Genomic DNA, 19,383 nt, shown 5'->3' on the forward strand with positions numbered 1-19,383 from the left:
AACATTACTGTTGAAAAAGGAAAGAAAACAAACAGAGTTTGAGCAAAAGGCTGTTTATTCAACAGTGGCCTAAATGTGCCTGCTTTGATTTGGTGAATGAAATCTAGTTTAAAACACATGTGCCAACTTCTTGTAATCTTTGCATTTATATTGGTTTCATGTGATTTTTTTTAAACATTTTATACCATTTTCAAAAAAGTTTAGGATTACAGACTTTAAAAAAAGGTTGTTGTGTGGTGTGGTAAAAATATAATGAAATATTAACTTATGATTTATGCCACCACTGTATTAAATAAATAGTTCACCCCAAAATGAAAATTTTGTCAACGTTTACTCAACCCCCCAGTTGTTCTAAACATGCATGAATTTCCTTTTAAATAATTTTTTGGCAACCAAACAGCTGCTGGCTCCAAGTATTTTTTTCCATGCTATGGAAGTCACTGGCTACCAGAAAATACTTGGTTATCAACATATTTCAAAATATATTCTTCTATGTTCAACAGTAGAAAGAAATTCATACAAGTTCGGAACAAATGACGACAGAATTTTAATTTGACATATGTCATTGACCCACTTAATATCTCCTATTATTGCATTATCTAAATGGAAAAGTGAGATGGATAAATAGAGAAAGTTCTGGGTTTGTTATGTCACTACTTGTGCTGTATCATTCTCCAAGCTGGAATAAGATATGCATTTTGAGTAAAGATTAGTAAAGTTTACAGTGCCCACAAGTTAATTACCAAAACAAAACAAAACAAAACATTCTCTATAGCCTCATACGGTGAATGTTCGGTACACATAATCAAATGTACTTGAAGGATGATTTTAATTTTCAGACTAGGGTTTAATATTCTCATCAAAGTCTCAACCAAAACAAGTACATCAGGATTCTACTCGGGTTCAGATAAGTTCAGACAGTGTCAGAAAACTTTAGAAGACTGAACAGAAGCGATTGAATTCTTCTCCATAGACTCTGCCTGACAGTTTAATATACTCAAGGCTGTCTGAAATGCAATATACATGCTCCATTCTATTGAAAGCAATATACCTTTGAACATCTAAATGAATAATACACTGCATATGAGACCAGGCTGAGAATATTGAATGTTTCTGTGGCGTTGAGGAGAGGAAAATGATGGGAAATGTATGTGACCAGTCAAAACAAAGCAATAGACGTGTCCTCACATCCGATTGGCTGTGCCTCCCAGGCTCTCGCTCACGCTCCCTTCCCCCACTCAGCCCCAAAATGAGCAGAAGTGTTCGCGCCAGCTCTCCCAGATTTCTGCCCTCTTTTCTGCAGTCTAAAGTCCAAAGCTGTAACAGATTTACAACTAGGGGAGGGCTATTGTGTATAATACAGAGCGCCGGTCTAATCTGAGCTGAAAAGGCTTTAGCCAAGCGTTAGATTGTCCTGCTCATAGCTCTGGCCAAATAACACACTCTTCCTTCTACACACAGGCCCTTTATAAAGCTGATTAATGAGAGAAAGACCGTGAAATGTCTAGCGCTGAGCAGATAGCAACTCAGACCGCATTGGTAGACCAACTTCTTTTTACTTTCAGGAAGTTAAAGTAGGTCCTGACCAGGGTCAGAAATTCACGCGGGTGACAAAAATGCTCCAGTGGTTAACTTATCAGATTTTAATCTATCATTTAACATTTAATATATATTTCTGAATGTCCAATAAAAGGTAAAATGCCTCTAAATTCTGAATCATTTGTATATATTTAAAAAAAGTTTTAATTTAATAACTGAAAACAGTAAATAAATAGTAAATAAATAACATACTTCCTTTACCCCTTGAATACATGTCAGTGTGTGTGTGTGTGTGTGTGTGTGTATATATATTTATAAAACTTTTTTTTTTTTTTACTTTTTATATATTTTAAGGTATTTTAATTAATAAAGAATTATTATTATATAATTATTATTATACCTTGGGGAGTTGCATCACATGACATTTTATAAAAATTTATATTTATAGCATTTATTATTTATAATATCAGGACAGTTTTATTTACCCTGACATTTTTACTTTATTTTAGAGATGTATTCAAAAATTGTTAGTTACTAACAAAACAAACTTTAACAAACTTAAGTTAAATGGAAAACGAACCTATAATCTTAGATTACCCTAGAAAAAATAGCAAAACAGAACAACTTTAATGAGTAAAACTGTCTGGCTGCAGTCAGTAAGTGAGGCATGTGGCGTTTCAGGCTCACAGACATTAATTTGTGTGTGTGTGTGTGTGTGTGTGTGATTTGACTCCACTCCCCTGAGAGTGTGAGTGTGCACACTTCCCCTAGAAGTTAAGGGTTAGGGTGTGCCACTGCCGCAGTACATGTACAACCAGTCCTCTCAGTACTCCTCTCCTCTCACAAGAGGTTAGGCAATTTAACATACACTTAACCTGTCACTGAATTCATACCAGACACATATGGTCTTGCATAACGTCTGAGTCCAATTCATATGCACGAATACTCATTAAGTGCATACCATGCATGTATCCTCCAACACAGCCTCCAGCTCAACCTATTTTAACTGCAAAACCCTTTTCAAGGCTTCATACAAAGCACCGATTCAGCATCTGCCCAAAGGTAGCGGTGTACGCTCCTGATCTGCACACTTAGAGGAGATCTTTACAAAGGTTCCTGTACAGCTTGAGCTGTACGTCAGCACTGAACAGAGGGCTTTGAGCCATCACTTCCTGTGGGGCAGTGGTCAGTGCCTGTCCATCCCCAACATGCTGAAGCTCCGAGCCCATCTGTTGTCCGTGCTCTCTGATCTGAGAATGTTTTTATGATGACAACACAACCAGACCTTTGATGCTACAGTAAAATGTTCACCATTTCATGCACTCAAATAAGCATTTGTGGACTTGATGCCAAAACGGACAGGATTTGCAGGTGATACAAAGCACTTACAAGGGAAATACAAGAACCCAGAGAAAAAATGTATGCTTTTTTATGATTAAATTACAAACTTTCTCTCAGATGTTTATCCTAAAATTAAAAAAAAAAAAAGTGCTAAATAACAGCAAAAACTGGCTTTAGCATAAATAAAATGCAGGTTGACCGATAATTTTATTGCAACATAATATAGATTATGTGAAGAATTTTTTTTTTCTCCATGTGACAATACATATATGATATGTTCCTTATGTTAAGGCACCAAATTAAAAAATTTGTGTGCAACAAAAATTAATTTTGGAAAAATATAAATGCAAATAAAATAATTGCATCACTCTTCCTGCTGCTAAAACAATTGAGATATTAAAGAGATCTCATTTGTGATTTTTCCATCCTACAGGGATGCACATTTCCCTGACAAGGCCTACTTTGTGGTGTGGCACCATTTCACAAGCTACAGATGGCGCGGATCCTGCTAGCGTTGCGCAAAGCATAAGGGTTGTTAATGACTCTCTGCACTCTCAAAACAATTCCTGAGAAGAGCCCAGGCAGGAGGCTTGCACTAGTTGGACGGGTTGTGCTCAAGTCACCTTGATGTCTAGCTTTCTGAGCCAGTCATTGGGCATGACAGTGGACAGAAATGACAGTTTAATGTGCAGCTGCTGATACCAGGTTGACAGCTGGCATGCTGCTATCAGTACTGAGAAGTTGCAAAGCTACTAACTTAACCACATTTTTTTTTTAGAAGAGTGACAGCAGCCTAGCTTTTAAAATGAATATCTATTTTTTTTTTTTTGGGACAAACAGGATCATAAAATGCTATTACAACAATTTTACAAAACATTATATGCTAATATTTATTTAAATGCTGCCGTTCATCACTACATTTGAACATTTAAGCAAAAATGTGTGTAGTATGAATGAAATCCTGACGTACTACATTTATCATGTTGTGTCGCTTCACTGCCATTCATACCTCCTCTCCCGTGGCCTCATGGGATATTAAAGGGATAGTTCACGCAAAAATGAAAATTCTATCATTAATTACTCACCCTCCAACGTATGCTGTTCTGTGTCAGCAGCTCCGTACGCGGATACGCTGTTTATGGTTTGATTTGAAAGTAAACAATGTATCCGCATACATACGTTGCATATGTTGTTTACGTATGTGATACTCTCCAAAATGGCGCTATAGGGTGATGTGGAGGGGACGAATTGTTGAATAAAGTCATTATTTTTGTTTTCTTTGCGCACAAAACGTATTCTCTTAGCTTCGTAAAATTACAGATGAAAATGTGTTGTTTTAAGTACTGTAACATAATGGGCATAGTGATTTTCAAGGCTAATTATCGCCTGTGTCTGTGGATAAAGAGTTAAGCCTTATAGCTAAAGTTGATTGCAACCTCAACGCAGTGTATATGGGCATTTCTTGTTCAAAAGTCACGTAACAGTCTCATAAGTTTAAATAATTTGTCTAGTTTTAAGGTCTGTAAGAGGACAAACTTAGATTACAAGAGAAATTGTTAATATTTTACATTTTTCCAACCTGCAATGAACAAATGTCATTTCCACCACATCCCAATATACAGCTGTTATTTAAAAATAGAATAACTTATGCCACTAAAGATCTAAGTCTAAGATCATTCTTCTAACTAGTTTTACCAGTTTTTCCACAATGTACAATAATTATATATTTGTCAATGAGATAAATTAACTGCCCTAAGGACCAAATGCTGAACTGTACATCTGGTAAGAGCTTATTAGAAAATAAATAACTTGAATTTTTATATTAAGTAGAGCATGATCTCATAAATTGTGGATACATTTTTAATGTGTGATGAGAACTTTTTCAATATTTTTAAAAAATGTGTGGTGATGGAAATGACAATGAATTAACGTGAATGTAGAGAAACAGCAGAGATATTTAAGTCTTAAACTCATCACACTCATTAAACTCAATTCACAAAGTCATGAAACATATCAATTATACTTTGTAACCATAAATGACATTTCCACCACAGAGGCGGTGGTGGAAATGACTGTGGTGGAAATGACTGTGGTGGAAATGACATTTCTGTAGTTTTTTGTGAAAAAATGGAAGATATCTTCAATGCTTAGCTTTGAATTAATACTTAGCATTTCATGTATGCAAAATACTCTTATTTAACTTTAAATTTTTAGCTTTTTAAAAACACCCTTGAAGGTACAGTATGCTTGGAAATGACGTAAAATAAATATATTAACTGATCAAGCAATATTTACCTTTATTTTTCTTCCATTTGTTGTTGATGAAAATTAAAATTTCCTCCATGTCCAACATGTGCTCTGATGTCACTGAACATTTCCATAGAAACCACCTAAACAATCTTTCACACAAACTTTTTAAAGGGACATTACAGTGTTGTGGTGGAAATGACACCAATACTGTGCGACAGCTATATTTTGTATAAAAAGTAATATCGATAGTGGTCTCACATTAAATACTATAATGTATTTTAATTATTTTACTAGTGCTTAATTCAGGTACATTAATAGTTACCAGATAAGTCATATTTTTAAACTGTATTTTCATTGTTGAAGTTTAAAAGTCTGGGTGTGCGACAAGGAGAAAACAGTGATTTTGACACCTATAAGGAGGTTGAAAAGTATAAAAAATCATAATAGAAAGGTAGTAAAAAGTTTTTAAAGTGGTTTTATTGTTAGTTTGACAAATAATTTGTCCAAAATTATATGTATTTTTAAAAATATGACCAAAGAACAAAAGTGCCCATAGTCTAAGAAGCACCCATATACAGTACATGCCTCTATCTACAGTTTTGCAAAACTTACCATACTGTACATTTTAGTTCACTGCAATTTCCAGTTGAAATTCACACAAACCATGGTTACAGGTCTGACTGTCGATTAATAAAGACTTATTTTCGCATGGTTCCTTGTACAATACAATGATATAAACAAATACATTTTGATGATTGAATCACATAACTAGGTCCATATATATTGCTTTAAAGTTGCTTGGTAGCTTACATGGTACAGCTTTGGTACGAGACCTGTGAAACATGGTCAAAGAGCTCAAAGCAAAAAATGTCATGGTTTCTTCAGCAACTGTGTTTTTATCTCATGTTTGCTTTTGTTAATGCTATCAGTTAGGTTTAGGGTAGGGTTTAGTCAGTGTGGGTGGTACTTTACAACAACCAACATAATAAAATGTTACCAGATTCATGTTTTGGAAAACTGAACACGCACTTTGAAAGTGTCGCAAAAAGTGCAATAAGCAAGGAAATATAACTTTGCAGTAATGGCACGTGTTTCCAGTGAGCCTGGGTTGGTCGCTTGAAGGCTGGAATACATAACGTGACTGTTCTGAGCAGATCCAAAAACACTAGGCATCATACACTTGCTGACTTTGTAAATGGTTACAGAGAAAAACTGGACATCAAACACTAAACGATTGACTTTCAAGTCTATGCCCATCATACACCAAGCGATTTCCCTCAAAATTCTGACAATTCTGACTGACCAAAATCTGCAGACTGCCTCTGACTTTTGGCTACTAGAGAGGACTCCTTCAGACTCTAAACTGAGGCAAAAATCTGTACCAAAGTCATGTAGTGTATTCCAGCCTTTTGCTAAGGGTAGTTCGCTGCCATGTGAGTGAAGCCGTCCCTCCCAGATCAATAGAGAGCTTTTGGGTATATTGACTGCTGAGAAAGCCATGCTGTTGGGCCTGTGAGGAGAAGCGGGAGAGCGAGAAGAGGGGCCAATGACGTCAGCGGCCATTACCCGTAGCACCACCCCTCTAATTAAACAAGCCTGAGCTCCCTAGAGATGTGAGAGAGGGAGAGGAGTCTAAACATCCCAATCGCCTGTCTGCCTCTTACACACACACACACACACACACAAACAGGATCCTCATATCCCTAAACCCAGGCACTATCTCCTTTCATTTCCTCCCAGAAAACATCTCTCCCTCTAACCAAATATGAAGGGGGAAAAATCTTATTAGTGATGCCCTTGAATCCAGCTACAAATGTCTTTCCATTCTCAATGTGAGTGAGGGCCTAAGCACTTCTGATATGATGCCAGCGCTTTTCATCCGGCTCTGGGGGGGTCTACCTAAAGAGGACACACATGACCGCCATTCATCTGCCTCAGAGTGGGGGATGGGATTGTGTATGATGCCGAGGAGGATTGTATGTGTGTGTCTGTGTCAATTGGGTAGGGATTAGCCTACCGCTATCTCGTCAAGCTCTGGTGCCATCTGCCAGTGACTTAGCAAAAATGCAAATCAGATACCCAGAATGCACAGCAGCCACGCTCCGTCGGAATAGCCTATAAAAATAGGTCAGTGGAGCTATGATCCTCATGTCTGCGGCAACGCGCTCTGCGGCTTTACGGCGTGCGCGGTTAGAAAGGGGGGACTGATGAACAGTCAGGGGGGAAGAGAAAGAGTCTGGAGGGACCTTCGTGAGCATGCGAAATGTCACCAGGGATGAACAAAGAGGATAAAAGAAAAAGGGAGCAAGAAGATTTCAGACAGGGATGAAAGTAAGAAGCGTAAGGAGTCAGGGGAACATCTGAAACGAGCCTTGGCAGCAAAACAAAGGCTTTGCCTGACTGTGTAGCACGAGAGTGGCACGACATTCGCCAGCTCATAATTACCCCGACGCCTGTCCATCAGCCTTTCAGGACAGACAAATCAAATCACTAACAATTTCAACCCTGCAATGGAGTGTTCAACCACAGCCCATTCTTTTTTATCGACTGCTAAAAAAAGATCAAAGACCCCTAGACGGTAATGTGCGTATTAATGAAAGCGAGGTGGCTGATGCAACATTGTGGCAAGGCTTTTGCAACCCAGGCAGCTGAGCTCTATTCCTTGCAGGATGACTTGTATGAATAATGTATCCATTAGAGTAAAGCCTCCCTCTTTCTCTCTGCCGCTCTCGGTTTCTTTCTAGCAGATCAGACCAGCACAGCTAGAGAAAGAGGAAGACATACACAAGGCTTTTATTCATATATAATAAAGCGGAAAGGATGAGCTTTATCCGTGTAACCTTTGCTTTTTAATTCCTTTAAATCAAAGCAAGCTGGAGACTTGCCTTTCTAACATGTTGCTCTTGATAACTTTGTTCCTGAAAGTATTGCCGCAGTACAGCATGAAATACTTGCTGAAGCCTGGCCTTGGTATTTGTTTAACGTGGAAGACATGGATGGTTGCTTTTTATTGAAAAATCACAGCGGCACATGGTCAATCTCTTCAAAGCAGGACACAAATAAAAGACATTCAGAAAATATACTCATATACACAGTAGGTCTGAAAGTATGAGACCATGTGAAAAGTCAAAGTGAAAATATAGTATAGTGATGCACAGAATCAGCTTCATATCTGTCAATGCAGTGAATTTGTATTAAAAAAGAAAAAGTAAAAGAAAAAGAAAAAGAAAAAAAGACCGTTCCTTTAGAAAACAGAGAAAGCATGCTAAGCGACTGGATGCATGATAAATGCAAAGTGTAGACGAGTCTAACCCATCTATCTTGAGATGGTTTGTTGACGCTGTATTGATGATATAGTGCGCTGTATGTCAGGAGGGGAGTAATATAATCCTGGTAAGGTCACAGAGGCTAATATTAGTAGTGAGAAGAGCAGTTTGAAGTGGGGGAGTAACTGATAAAGAAAGAGAGAAAGGGAAAGGTCAAGAAAGAGAATGAGGCAGGCCCAGCTGTGCAGTGGGCCCCGGGCCCACCCGGCTGTAATTACGGCTGGATTACGAGCGACTCTCTCTCCAGACTGCCTGCCAAACATTTTGTCCCAGATTATGGCCCAGATGCAGCAGCACTAAGCTGCACAAGTCGGTCAATGGCTGCTCTCGCTCATCTAAGCAGAATTACTGCACACAGAGCAGTAGGGGGTGGCAGCCGAGCTGGGCCAACTTTCCCCCCACTCCTGCGCTCAAAAAACCAAATGCAAGATGGGTCTGATTTGCACAAATTATCTATGAGCTCTTCCCAGGCTATGCAATCAAAAACCCAGAGCAAACACACACTTACACAAGGGTGGTTGATGCATGACATATTTTAATAAACATCAAAATTGTAGGTTAAAATTTAAATAAATAAATAAATTACGACTTTATATTTCACAATTGCAAATTTGTCCCATAATTGTGAATTCCTATCTACAAATTTCAACTTTATATTTTATAATTACAACTTTATTTCTAACAGGCAACTTTTTATCCTACAAAAAGAATTTTATAGCTCCCCTAGTAAAAAAAAAAGTAGCTAATATTTATTTCATACTAAGTATAGTTCAAATATATAAAAATTTTCTGACATATCGCTCAAGAATTACTGAAATAATGGGGTAACACTTTACAATAAGGTTGTATTAGTTAACGTTAGTTAATGTTAACATGAACTAACAATGAACAACTCGAATGTTCAGGATTACTTAATGTTTTGCTAATGTTTACTTACACATTTACTAATGCATCTCTTTACATTAACAGATTAAGTTTACACAGTGGTTAATGCAATAGATAAAATGAACTTAAAATTAACAACACATCTGTTCAGCATTACTTAATCTTTGCTCATGTTGACTTATTTATATACTAATGCTTCTCTTCACATTAACAACTTAATTAGTTAACGCTAATTAATATATTAGTTAACATGAACTAAAAATGAACAACGCATCTGTTCAGCATTACTTAATCTTTGCTCATTTTAACTTATTCATATACTAATGTATTAGTTCATGCATTAGTTAATATGAACTAACAATGAACTATGCCTGTAAATAGCTTTATTTAATTATACTACATACAGTATATACACATAAGTTTATTTAGCAGCTAACACACACAATGGATAAACAATACCAACTTCCCATTTGGGCACTGATTAGGGCTATTGGTAAACTTGGAAACCATCTAAACATCAACTGATAAATGTTTCTCATGTTTGTAGACTGTTTATTAACATGACTTACCATTAACAAAGCATTTACTAAGGGAATTTGTGAAGCTTATTGTAAAGTAGGCATGTAACGATTCACTCAACTCATGATTCGATTCGATTCACGATTGTTTTTTAGAAAATTAGATTTAAGACAAAATGCTGCTCGTTTCTTTGTGAAATTGAAATATAACACTATAATAATATACTAATATAGCACTTGCATTTTATTGCTCTTTTGTTGGTTTTGATTGCTTCTATTGTACTCATTTGTAAGTCGCTTTGGATAAAAGCGGCTGCTAAATAACAAAATGTAAATATAATGTAAATGTATATAACAAAACTAAAATGAAATTTTAAAACAAGCCCCAAATCAAATAAATAAGTAACATAAATAAAAGAAATCTCTTCATATAAACAAACATTTTGTCTAATGCATTAACCACAACGTTAACTAATTAATCTGTTAATGTAAAGAGATGCATTAGTAAATGTGTAAATTAACATTAACAAAACATTACAGTGGAGTTGTTCATTGTTAGTTCGTGTTAACTAATGCATTGACTAACACATTAGTATATGAATAAGTTAACATGAACAAAGATTAAGTAATGCTGTGCAGATGCGTTGTTCACTGTTAGTTCATGTTAACTACTGCATTAACTAACGTTAACTAATACAACCTTATTGTAAAGTGTTACCAATAAGGGAGTACTACGTGTGCGCTATGCACATTCCTTAATATTAAGCCTAAAATGTGTTCTAATGTCATTATTGAGGATTGTATTATATTTGAATAATATCAGTCTTTAAATGCAAGATATTTAAAGTGTACCTGAAGTAGACTTGCAATAGTTCCACTTTAGTACAATCAAATATACCTCAGTATATCTTTAGTTGGACTTCAGCACTACTTCTGCACAATTAAAGTGCATTAAGTACAAAATTAGTTGTTCCAATTCAGCAGACTTTAAGTATACCAGTTAAGTACATAAATAGTTTACTAAGCACATAAATATGTAAATGTATTTTTAGTGTACTTAGCATGAAATACATGTATTTACTTTTAAGTATATTTATTTTTCACTAGGGTCATATTTAACTATTTCTCTCAACTGTGATTTCCGCACAATCTTTTACTTTACTTTATTTCTCACAATTATTTAAAACTTACTTTTACTCTTTTACTGAGAAATTGTTTATTTTAGGTCTTATATACTGTAAAAAAAAAATTGTTCCAAAACGTTGTTTGAACCCCGCTGACTTAAAATTTTTTAGTTTAGTCAACTTGAAATTTTAAGTTACTCAATGTTAATTTAAGGGATAACTGGAATATTTTAGTTGAATAAACTAAAAATTTTAAGTCAGTGGTGTAACAAATTATTTTAAGTTGAACAACTATTTTTTTTTTTACAGTGTACCTATAAGTTTTCTAATTTTAATAACTTTTTTGCCTTTGCTAGTTAATTTTACATGATCTTGCAATTTGACAAACAAACTTTTAAGTAAACTACAATATTAGTCTTATATAGTCTTTCAAATAATACGAGGTATAAAATGTTAGTATAAAAGAATTGTTATATTTTATTGCAATTATTAAAAAATAATTAAAATGTAAATATGAAAAATAATTCAAATACAATGATTAATGATTAAATAATAATAATTAATGACATATTAATTACTATAATTATTATAATTTGGAATTTTAATGATAAAAGCACAATACCATAATAGTTTGGATGTCAAATACCCACATGAGAGACAATTTTAAGCATGTTTTAATTACTTTATTTATCTGAGACTATCACAGGAGAAGGCTGACAGTACTTGAACGCATTCATAATATTTGCTACACATCAGAAAACTGTAGTTCAAGACATTGTATCAAAGCCAGTATGAGGCATCTGCTTCAGTCACAACTGAACTTGCACAGTGCTCTGTTGTCCTCTAATCCTCAGCACAGACGGTATAATTGGTTTTTGTAACAAAATGTATGTCTGCAGACACAGGCGAGATAGTTCGACTGTGCTTTGTGCAGTACATCCATCTTCTTGTGGGGAGGGGCTTAAATCTAATTCAATGTGCCATCCTCCATAGCAAAAAACCGAAATGAAAGGCATACTTTCCCAACCCCCTTTCAGAGAGAAGACTTCAGAACCCCAAAGACCTTCAGGGCAGACTCGATGCAGCCGTCGAAATTGGAGTGTGTGAAGCCATCCCCCCCACACACCAGCAGAGGCTGGGAGTGCAGTGTCATCTGCCCTGGGCAATCAGCCACCGATCTTGTCACCTAATTAGAGAACAACAAAATTGAGTGACCGGGCATCCAATAACTGATGCAACCTCATTTTTATTCTGATATTGAACAGAGCTGTTTACCCTTAGTTTCTTTAAAAAATAAATAAATAAGTGAAACGAGCATGTTCTCTCTTTGAGCAGGGATGTGTGCGAGTATCAAATGAATGCACATTGAAAGTATTTTGTTCATATCACTATGTGGAACATTTCTGTGGGTAATGCATAGCATAAAACTGGATATGTTTATTGGACTGGTCATTTCATGCCACTTGTACACTGTAAAAAAAAAATTGTTTCAAAAAGTTGTTTCAACTTAAAATAATTTGTTACCCTGCTGACTTAATTTTTTTAGTTTAGTCAACTTGAAATTTCAACCTCAAGTTACTCGAATATTTTAGTTGACAAAACTAAAAATTCTAAGTCAGTGGGGTAACAAATTATTTTAAGTTGAAACAATTTTTTTTTTACACTGTATTTTTATATATATACATATCATATTACAATTGTAACTTGAAAGTATTGAAATCAGTAAACAATTGTACTTGAAAGTATTGAAACCAATGATTATCTATCAATGATATCTGGATGGTGAATGCGAGGGTGGAGTCAGTTGTGATGTTTTGAATAATCTCAAGAGATCTTAGATAACAACGATTGGACTGCAAGATGATGTGGAGTCAGTCAGTGTGCATGGCAGTACTAAAATACAGCACACTTCTGAATGCTGCCTAACAGACCTGTTTGACAACTGAATGTGGCCCGTGGAAAATGTTAAACTGATTATAGCAAAAAGTCTTTAGATGGACAATGTCTTCCTTTATTGGTGGTTTACTCAATATCAGGAAAACAAAACTGTGTCTTTAGGACTCCAGGCTCTTTTTCAACAACAGTGGAAAATATTGTGGCAAAACTATTTTGCCTATAGTGCAAACAGAGTTTCACTCGTCTATAAGACACAAAAGGAGAGGGTGGCTGACAGACTGTCCATTCATATGTAATTTGTCAGCACAACTCACCAAAGACTTTAAGAATTTAATGAGATTACATACCCATTTCAGTGTCAGGTTTCTGTGAAAATTATTTTTGCCAATCATCCTAACTTCATTCATTTTTATAAGCTACAGAATACATGGAAGACTAAAGTGATCCAGGACTTACAGGCCTAATATTCGTACTATTCTGGAACAGAGAGAAAGGCGTTAATAATGCTTCTGTTCATAATTCAAAAGTATTTATTATAAATAATAATAGTTATTTTTATTTGTGTTGAAACACAAACAGTGTTCTCAAAAGTCAGTTCTGCTGTTTTCCATACATTAAAATGCAGATCACTGGCAGTCGAGTTCAGTTGTAATTTTGCATGTTTCTTTATTAAGATGTATATTATATCAGGATTTGAACCAATGGCCTCTATGCATACTAAAAAATGATAGCACTAGACTATCAGGATTTACAGTTCTAGGTGCATGACGCCCCTGCTTGTTCTGTAAGCTTTATTTCCTCATAAGAGAGATTCTCGAGAATCAAGAGATGGGGGAAGGAAAGGGCTGTTAATATATTTGGTTAAATATAGAGCTTTTAATAGCAGTGGAGGCGCCTTCATTGGGTCAACCAGAGTCAAGAATAGACTTGATGGTAAAATGAGCAGAATTTGGATGATATTCGCTGTCTCTGTGGGTTGTGGGTTTTAAAGAGCACATGGTATGTGTGACCTGTGTGTAACCCAGCTTATAACTAGAAAAGCAAAGTTTGTCAAAGCCCTGGTTTAAAGTAAAAATAAATAAATATAAAATGTAAAGCTTTTAGAAAGTTAACTATTTGAAAGTTAAGAATTTGGAAGTTAGTTTTTGAAAGTAAGAATTTCCGAAAGTTAGGCATTTTTGAAAATGAGTTTTTTAGAAGTTAGGCATCTGAAAGTTTTTAAAGTTAAGCACTAGAAAGTTGTTGGCTGCTTCGTATATGTTGAATGTGCTGTAACTCTAGCTTTTTATATATTAATATTTACAGTGGACAGACATGTTGCACTGTAAACTATATATCTGGGTTGATCTTCTTTATAAACTGCCTCTGTAGCTCATTAAAATGATGTATGTATTCTACAGTCAGCAGTCAGTGATACCGGTCCTCACTGTAAATCTGACCCACGTTTGCAGATAACTCGAAAAGAGCCACAGCTAGAACAGTGTCTCTGTACAATGTTTAAATGTAGAAATGCAGCATGTAAATGACTACTGAGAGTAAACACATTCCCTGCATGGCCCATTACAAAGGCTTCGGCCGGCCCCAAAAACCAGATAAACATCGAAGTGCAACGCACTAGAGCCAAGGAAATAGTGTCCATTTCCTGGGCTTTCACTAGGCATCTTACAGACCGAGCGCTATCATCATTCTGTCCAAACTCCCCTCCTCTCTTGTATCTTTAAATGGTAATCTGTGTGTAAATCAATTGATAAACGTTTGGCCTGAAACATGGCCAAGAACAAATTGTTTGGTTTATTTCAGAGGTACGCTGAAGTAAGAATGGCTGAACTCCTTAACCTCCTTAAATCGGCTTTACTCTGCGTTCCTCTGGTGTACATTCAGACATTAAAGATCCAGTGTGTCAGAACTGTGGTGCATCAAACTGCAGGGCCTGGCTGCGACAAACTCCTTACAGGATAGCTCACCCCTAAATGAAAGGTCTGTCATAAAGGCTTGGAAATCCATTAAGGTGTAAATAAAGTTCTCTCTTTAAGCAAACAATTATTAACTAGCCTACTCCTGTAAGAGAATTAAAGGGTTCTTCCCAAGTTAAGGAGTTGTAGAAGTGGTAGAACCAACACCTTTCACAGCCATTAAAGGGATACTCCACCCCAAAACGAAAATTTTGTCATTAATCACTTAACCCCATGTCGTTCCAAACCCGTAAAACCTTCGTTCGTCTTCGGAACACAATTTAAGATATTTTAGATGAAACCCGGGAAGCTTGTGACTGTCCCATTGACTGCCGAGTAAATTACACTGTTAAGGCCCAGAAAAGTATGAAAGACATCGTCCGAATAGTCCATCTGCCATCAGTGGTTCAACCGTAACGTTATGAAGCGACGAGAATACTTTTTGTATGGAAATAAAACAAAAATAACGACTTTATTCAACAATTCATAAAATATCATAAATTGTGTTCTGAAGGCGAACAAAGCTTTTACGGGTTTCATTTTGGGATGGAGTAACCCTTTAAGTTATGAAATAGTCATGCCAACTTTTTTGTTGGCCAAAAATGGGTCGCACATCCGTTCAAAATGCTAAATGCCAACGTATGGTAAATGTATAGTCATCCATTTACAACAGGAATATAAATAAGCTTATCAATTTTAAAAAGGGAGAAGAAAAGGTTTGGCTTTTGATATTTTGTGACAGTGGTGTTAAAGATTACGTGTCCAATAAACTCTAATATTTTGGCACAAATTCACCCATAACTTGGTAGAAGCTGAGGCCTTCACCCTCATGAATAAAATGAGATGTACAGGAAAATAAAATCCAGACAACACTGACTAAGTGCTACATGTGATATGTATGGTTGCAACATGATGATTAAACTAAAATGTATTAGGTTTATTCCTTTTGCTGACACTTTGTCACGGTGAATTCATATTACTCTTTATTATAAATTTTTTTTTTTTAACACTAATTATTTTTAACACTATTGTTTCTAAACAATGTATTTGGATATAATAATTTTTTACTTATTGTGTGTTTTATTAATCACACTTAATCAACATTTAACTGACAGCCCTAAATCCTACACATTTTAAAAATTATATTAATGTTACACCTAGACCACACCAGATGTTAATGACTGAGGTTGTGTGTGCATCCACCATGCCTTTTAATTATGAATTGAAGTTATGTATCATTAAGCATGAGTGATAAAAAAAGGAATGCACATGTTCTGTGCTCCAACAATGTAGTGTCTGCATTTACAGTAGATTGAAAGTCATGACTCATGAAGAGTCTTTCCAGCCATTAGAGTCCAGAGAAGTCAATGACTTTGACATGTGGTGAGTGTGAGTGTGAGTGTGTGTTGCCGGTTTATGCTCAGCAAACTGTGATGTGGCAAGTGACTGTAAGACCGACTCCTGCTCCATGCCCTCTGTGTGTTTGACCGGGAACTGGCACGTGCACAGGTGTGTGTGTGTGTGCATGTGAGAGTAAGTGTTGTGTTCCCCGCCTTTGCAGTCTAAACGGGCCTTGGCCCACTCTCTGGCACTCAGCGAGCTCAGCGCTCCCACACAGATGTTCTATGTCCTCTGACCTCAAACTGAGGCCCAGTGCTGTGTGTCACAGAGGAGCTGAGAGTGTGGGGGCTTCGAAAGAGAACGTCTGTGTGTGTGTGTGTGTGTGTGTGTGTGAGAGAGAGAGAATGCAACTGTGCGAGAAAGGGCGCAGTCCCACACAGTGTGTGAATGCATAAAGTACTACTGTAAGATTGTGTGTGTGTGTGTGAGCCAAGTGAGTGGGGGGAGAGTATGGATTTCTATGCGTGTGAATCTACCAAGCCTCTTTTGAAAAAGTTAAACTAGTTTTTTCTTAATCTGTAGTTTTGTCTGTTTTCTAGTAAAAATATATGTTTTATTCCTTATTTATTAGAGAAGCAAAACTAGACAAGATAATAAACAGGTAATGTGTCTAAGTTTATTACTTGTTTTAAGCAGAATTCTAACAAAACTGAATGAGGCTTATGCTGAACTAAAATATTTGTCAAAGAATAAAACAGGTCTTCATTTTTGAAAATAATGTGTCTTAATATATTATGCAGTTTATCGTATTGAGTAAATCTTATTTTAGATAGTTTAGATGTTTTTTTTTTTGTTGGAAAAAGGACAAAAGTAGAAGATTCTCTTCAATCAGTAGAGCGATTTGAAGACGATCAGCCTGGCTTAATTAAAAATGAATGTCTTCTGCTGTATAGAAGGGACGCTTCTATTAGTAGCACTTGCCTGAATAAGCCAAAACATCTCTGTTTCACTCTTCACACAGATTACAGTGGACCCTTACAAAGAGAATTCAAAATGTAGCAGATCATACAATAACTAAAAGAAATTAGATTAAATATAAATCAAAATAATGAACTATATATGAATTATAAAGGACTGACCCAGGATGGGACGGAATGGGGGATGATAATACTGACTAAATAATGTTTTTTATTATGGTACTGCTTTCAGTGCCCCAGTTTAAAGATCTATAAATCTCTCTATCAAGATATCTCAAGTCAAAGTTCAAAGTGAACTCTGTTTCAGGCCAAGTAATTCTGAAGCAATTTTGAAAAAGAGCATAGAGTGTGTATTTCATTTCTTTCATACAAATCTGACTGACTCCAAACTTTTAAATGGCAGCGTATATTTGAGTTTCTTAGTCAAATTCGCACACACAGACTAATGTCGTCTCACCTGGGAGTATCTCCACTTCTGACACTTGATGCTGTCAGGTTGAGGTAGATCTGGCATCACCTTTTCCAGCTCTTCCAGGATGATGGGCTGTACCGCATCCTTCTCCTCCTCCAGGTGCTGGATGCCAAAGGGCACACTAGTATGCACCACCACAGAAGGTCCGCAGTTCTTCGAAGCTGTCAGAGACAGACACAGTTTATCAAGATCACAAGTGGCTGCTTTTGAAGTAATTCACAAGCATACACAGATCCCACATTGTGTGCTAAAGTGAGAGAAAGACAGAGAAAAGTTTAAAGGGGAAAATATCAAACGGACGAAGAAATGAGAGTTAGATAACAGCACAGACAGCAGAAAATGACATAAATGCTTTTTATCACTTGGAAAAAAACACTTTTCTATGATTTAATGTGATGTTTTAAAGAGTTAGTGCACCAAAACTGAAAATTCTGTCAACATTTACTTACCATCATGTCATTCAAGATTATAGCAAAATCAAGATACTTGGAAGAATATTTCAAATCATTTTGCCAGTGGGGACTAAACAACATTGGATCCCATGGACGATCCCATCTCAAAATATCTGCTTTTGTGTAAATTTAGTAACCGATCATTTGTGTGAATTATCCCTTTAACTTATCAAGCTAGCTCTTTCATATTCACTGTGAATGTGACATGAACAGCTTTATTTGTTAGTCATAACAGGTTAGCGTGAGTAGTGTTAAGTATTAGTATCCAGCTTTCTCTTCTCCAGACGATGGTTTCTCAGTGATATCATCTATGGGCACACCAAACCCCATGATCTAATGCTTTACAGGCCAAGCCCATTGCCAGAGACACGACCCGTGACTGAGACCAGGCCTGATATATTAGCCTTGCACATAGTGTAGTCATTTCTCTAACGACACTGTTTTAAAACACATATTTAATATGATTGGAGGAAATCATGCTTTATTGGGCTCCATAAACATAGGGGTTGTGTTTGAGCAGCTGGAGTGATTTGGCCCAATGACTCCAAGTAGAATGAAGATGCTGAAAGCCATCATTGATCAACACTTGAGGAACGAGGGCTAGGTCTGAATAAGACCACAGAGACTGGCTAAAACTTAATATTAAAGCCTCTGGCAGATTCACAGGGTAACACATTGACTTTATGGATCACCTGTGGGGAGGAGCCTTATACTTCAGTAAAATCTATTTTGTTTAGCAAAGTTTTATGGGCCAACAGAGAACGATGAGCCTTTTAAATCATGACCACTGGCATAAATGGCAAAAATGTTGGAATAAATGTGGAAAAAGTCAGGCAAATCACATTCACATGTTATTCTCATGCCTGGTCTTTAAACAATATTGGACTAATAAGGAAAATGAGTATTCCTGAAAGTATAGTTGTGGATAAAATGCCACAAGGAATAATAAATGAAGATTATTTTTCGACTAACAGCGTCTACACTTCACTCAACAGTGGGTTTAAGTTTTTGTTTCAAATCAATTTAGTGAATCCTTGTTCAATAAAAATACTATTTTCTTTTGTTTGACTTTTTTGTTTATTAATCAGGTTTTTGATTACATCTAAATGGCTTAACAGACAATTTTGTTATATTAAATACAAACATGAAATCATGCACAATAAGAACACACTGTTTGAGGATGCAGGAAAGGGTTTCAGATATTAGCTGCAAAGCTGGCATGGTTTAAGCGAGGGAAAGAGGAAGTCATTTTTTCAGTGTGTTCACTTGCTTATGTAAGAGTTTACAAGCATTTCAGTTAAACCTAAAAG

General features: G+C 36.1%; 2 protein-coding genes across 4 annotated transcripts in view; one reads left to right on the forward strand and one right to left on the reverse strand.

Moving 5' to 3' along the window:
* ptenb (phosphatase and tensin homolog B) overlaps positions 1-19,383 on the forward strand; it is a 119,884-nt gene that overhangs the window by 31,790 nt on the left and 68,711 nt on the right. The window lies entirely within an intron of this gene.
* rnls (renalase, FAD-dependent amine oxidase) overlaps positions 11,618-19,383 on the reverse strand; it is a 38,550-nt gene continuing 30,784 nt past the window's right edge. The window contains exons 6-7 of one of the 2 annotated variants that reach the window (XM_058792955.1): positions 17,607-17,782; positions 11,618-12,169 (exon numbers count right to left, since the gene is read on the reverse strand). In XM_058792955.1, coding sequence (XP_058648938.1) covers positions 12,017-12,169; positions 17,607-17,782 — 329 coding nt within the window. In that variant the 3' untranslated portion in view covers positions 11,618-12,016. The remainder of the gene's footprint in view (positions 12,170-17,606; positions 17,783-19,383) is intronic. The other variant, XM_058792954.1, reaches the window with a different exon arrangement.

The sequence above is a fragment of the Onychostoma macrolepis genome, chromosome 12 (genome assembly GCF_012432095.1).
Source record: "Onychostoma macrolepis isolate SWU-2019 chromosome 12, ASM1243209v1, whole genome shotgun sequence".
NCBI lineage: Eukaryota > Metazoa > Chordata > Actinopteri > Cypriniformes > Cyprinidae > Onychostoma > Onychostoma macrolepis.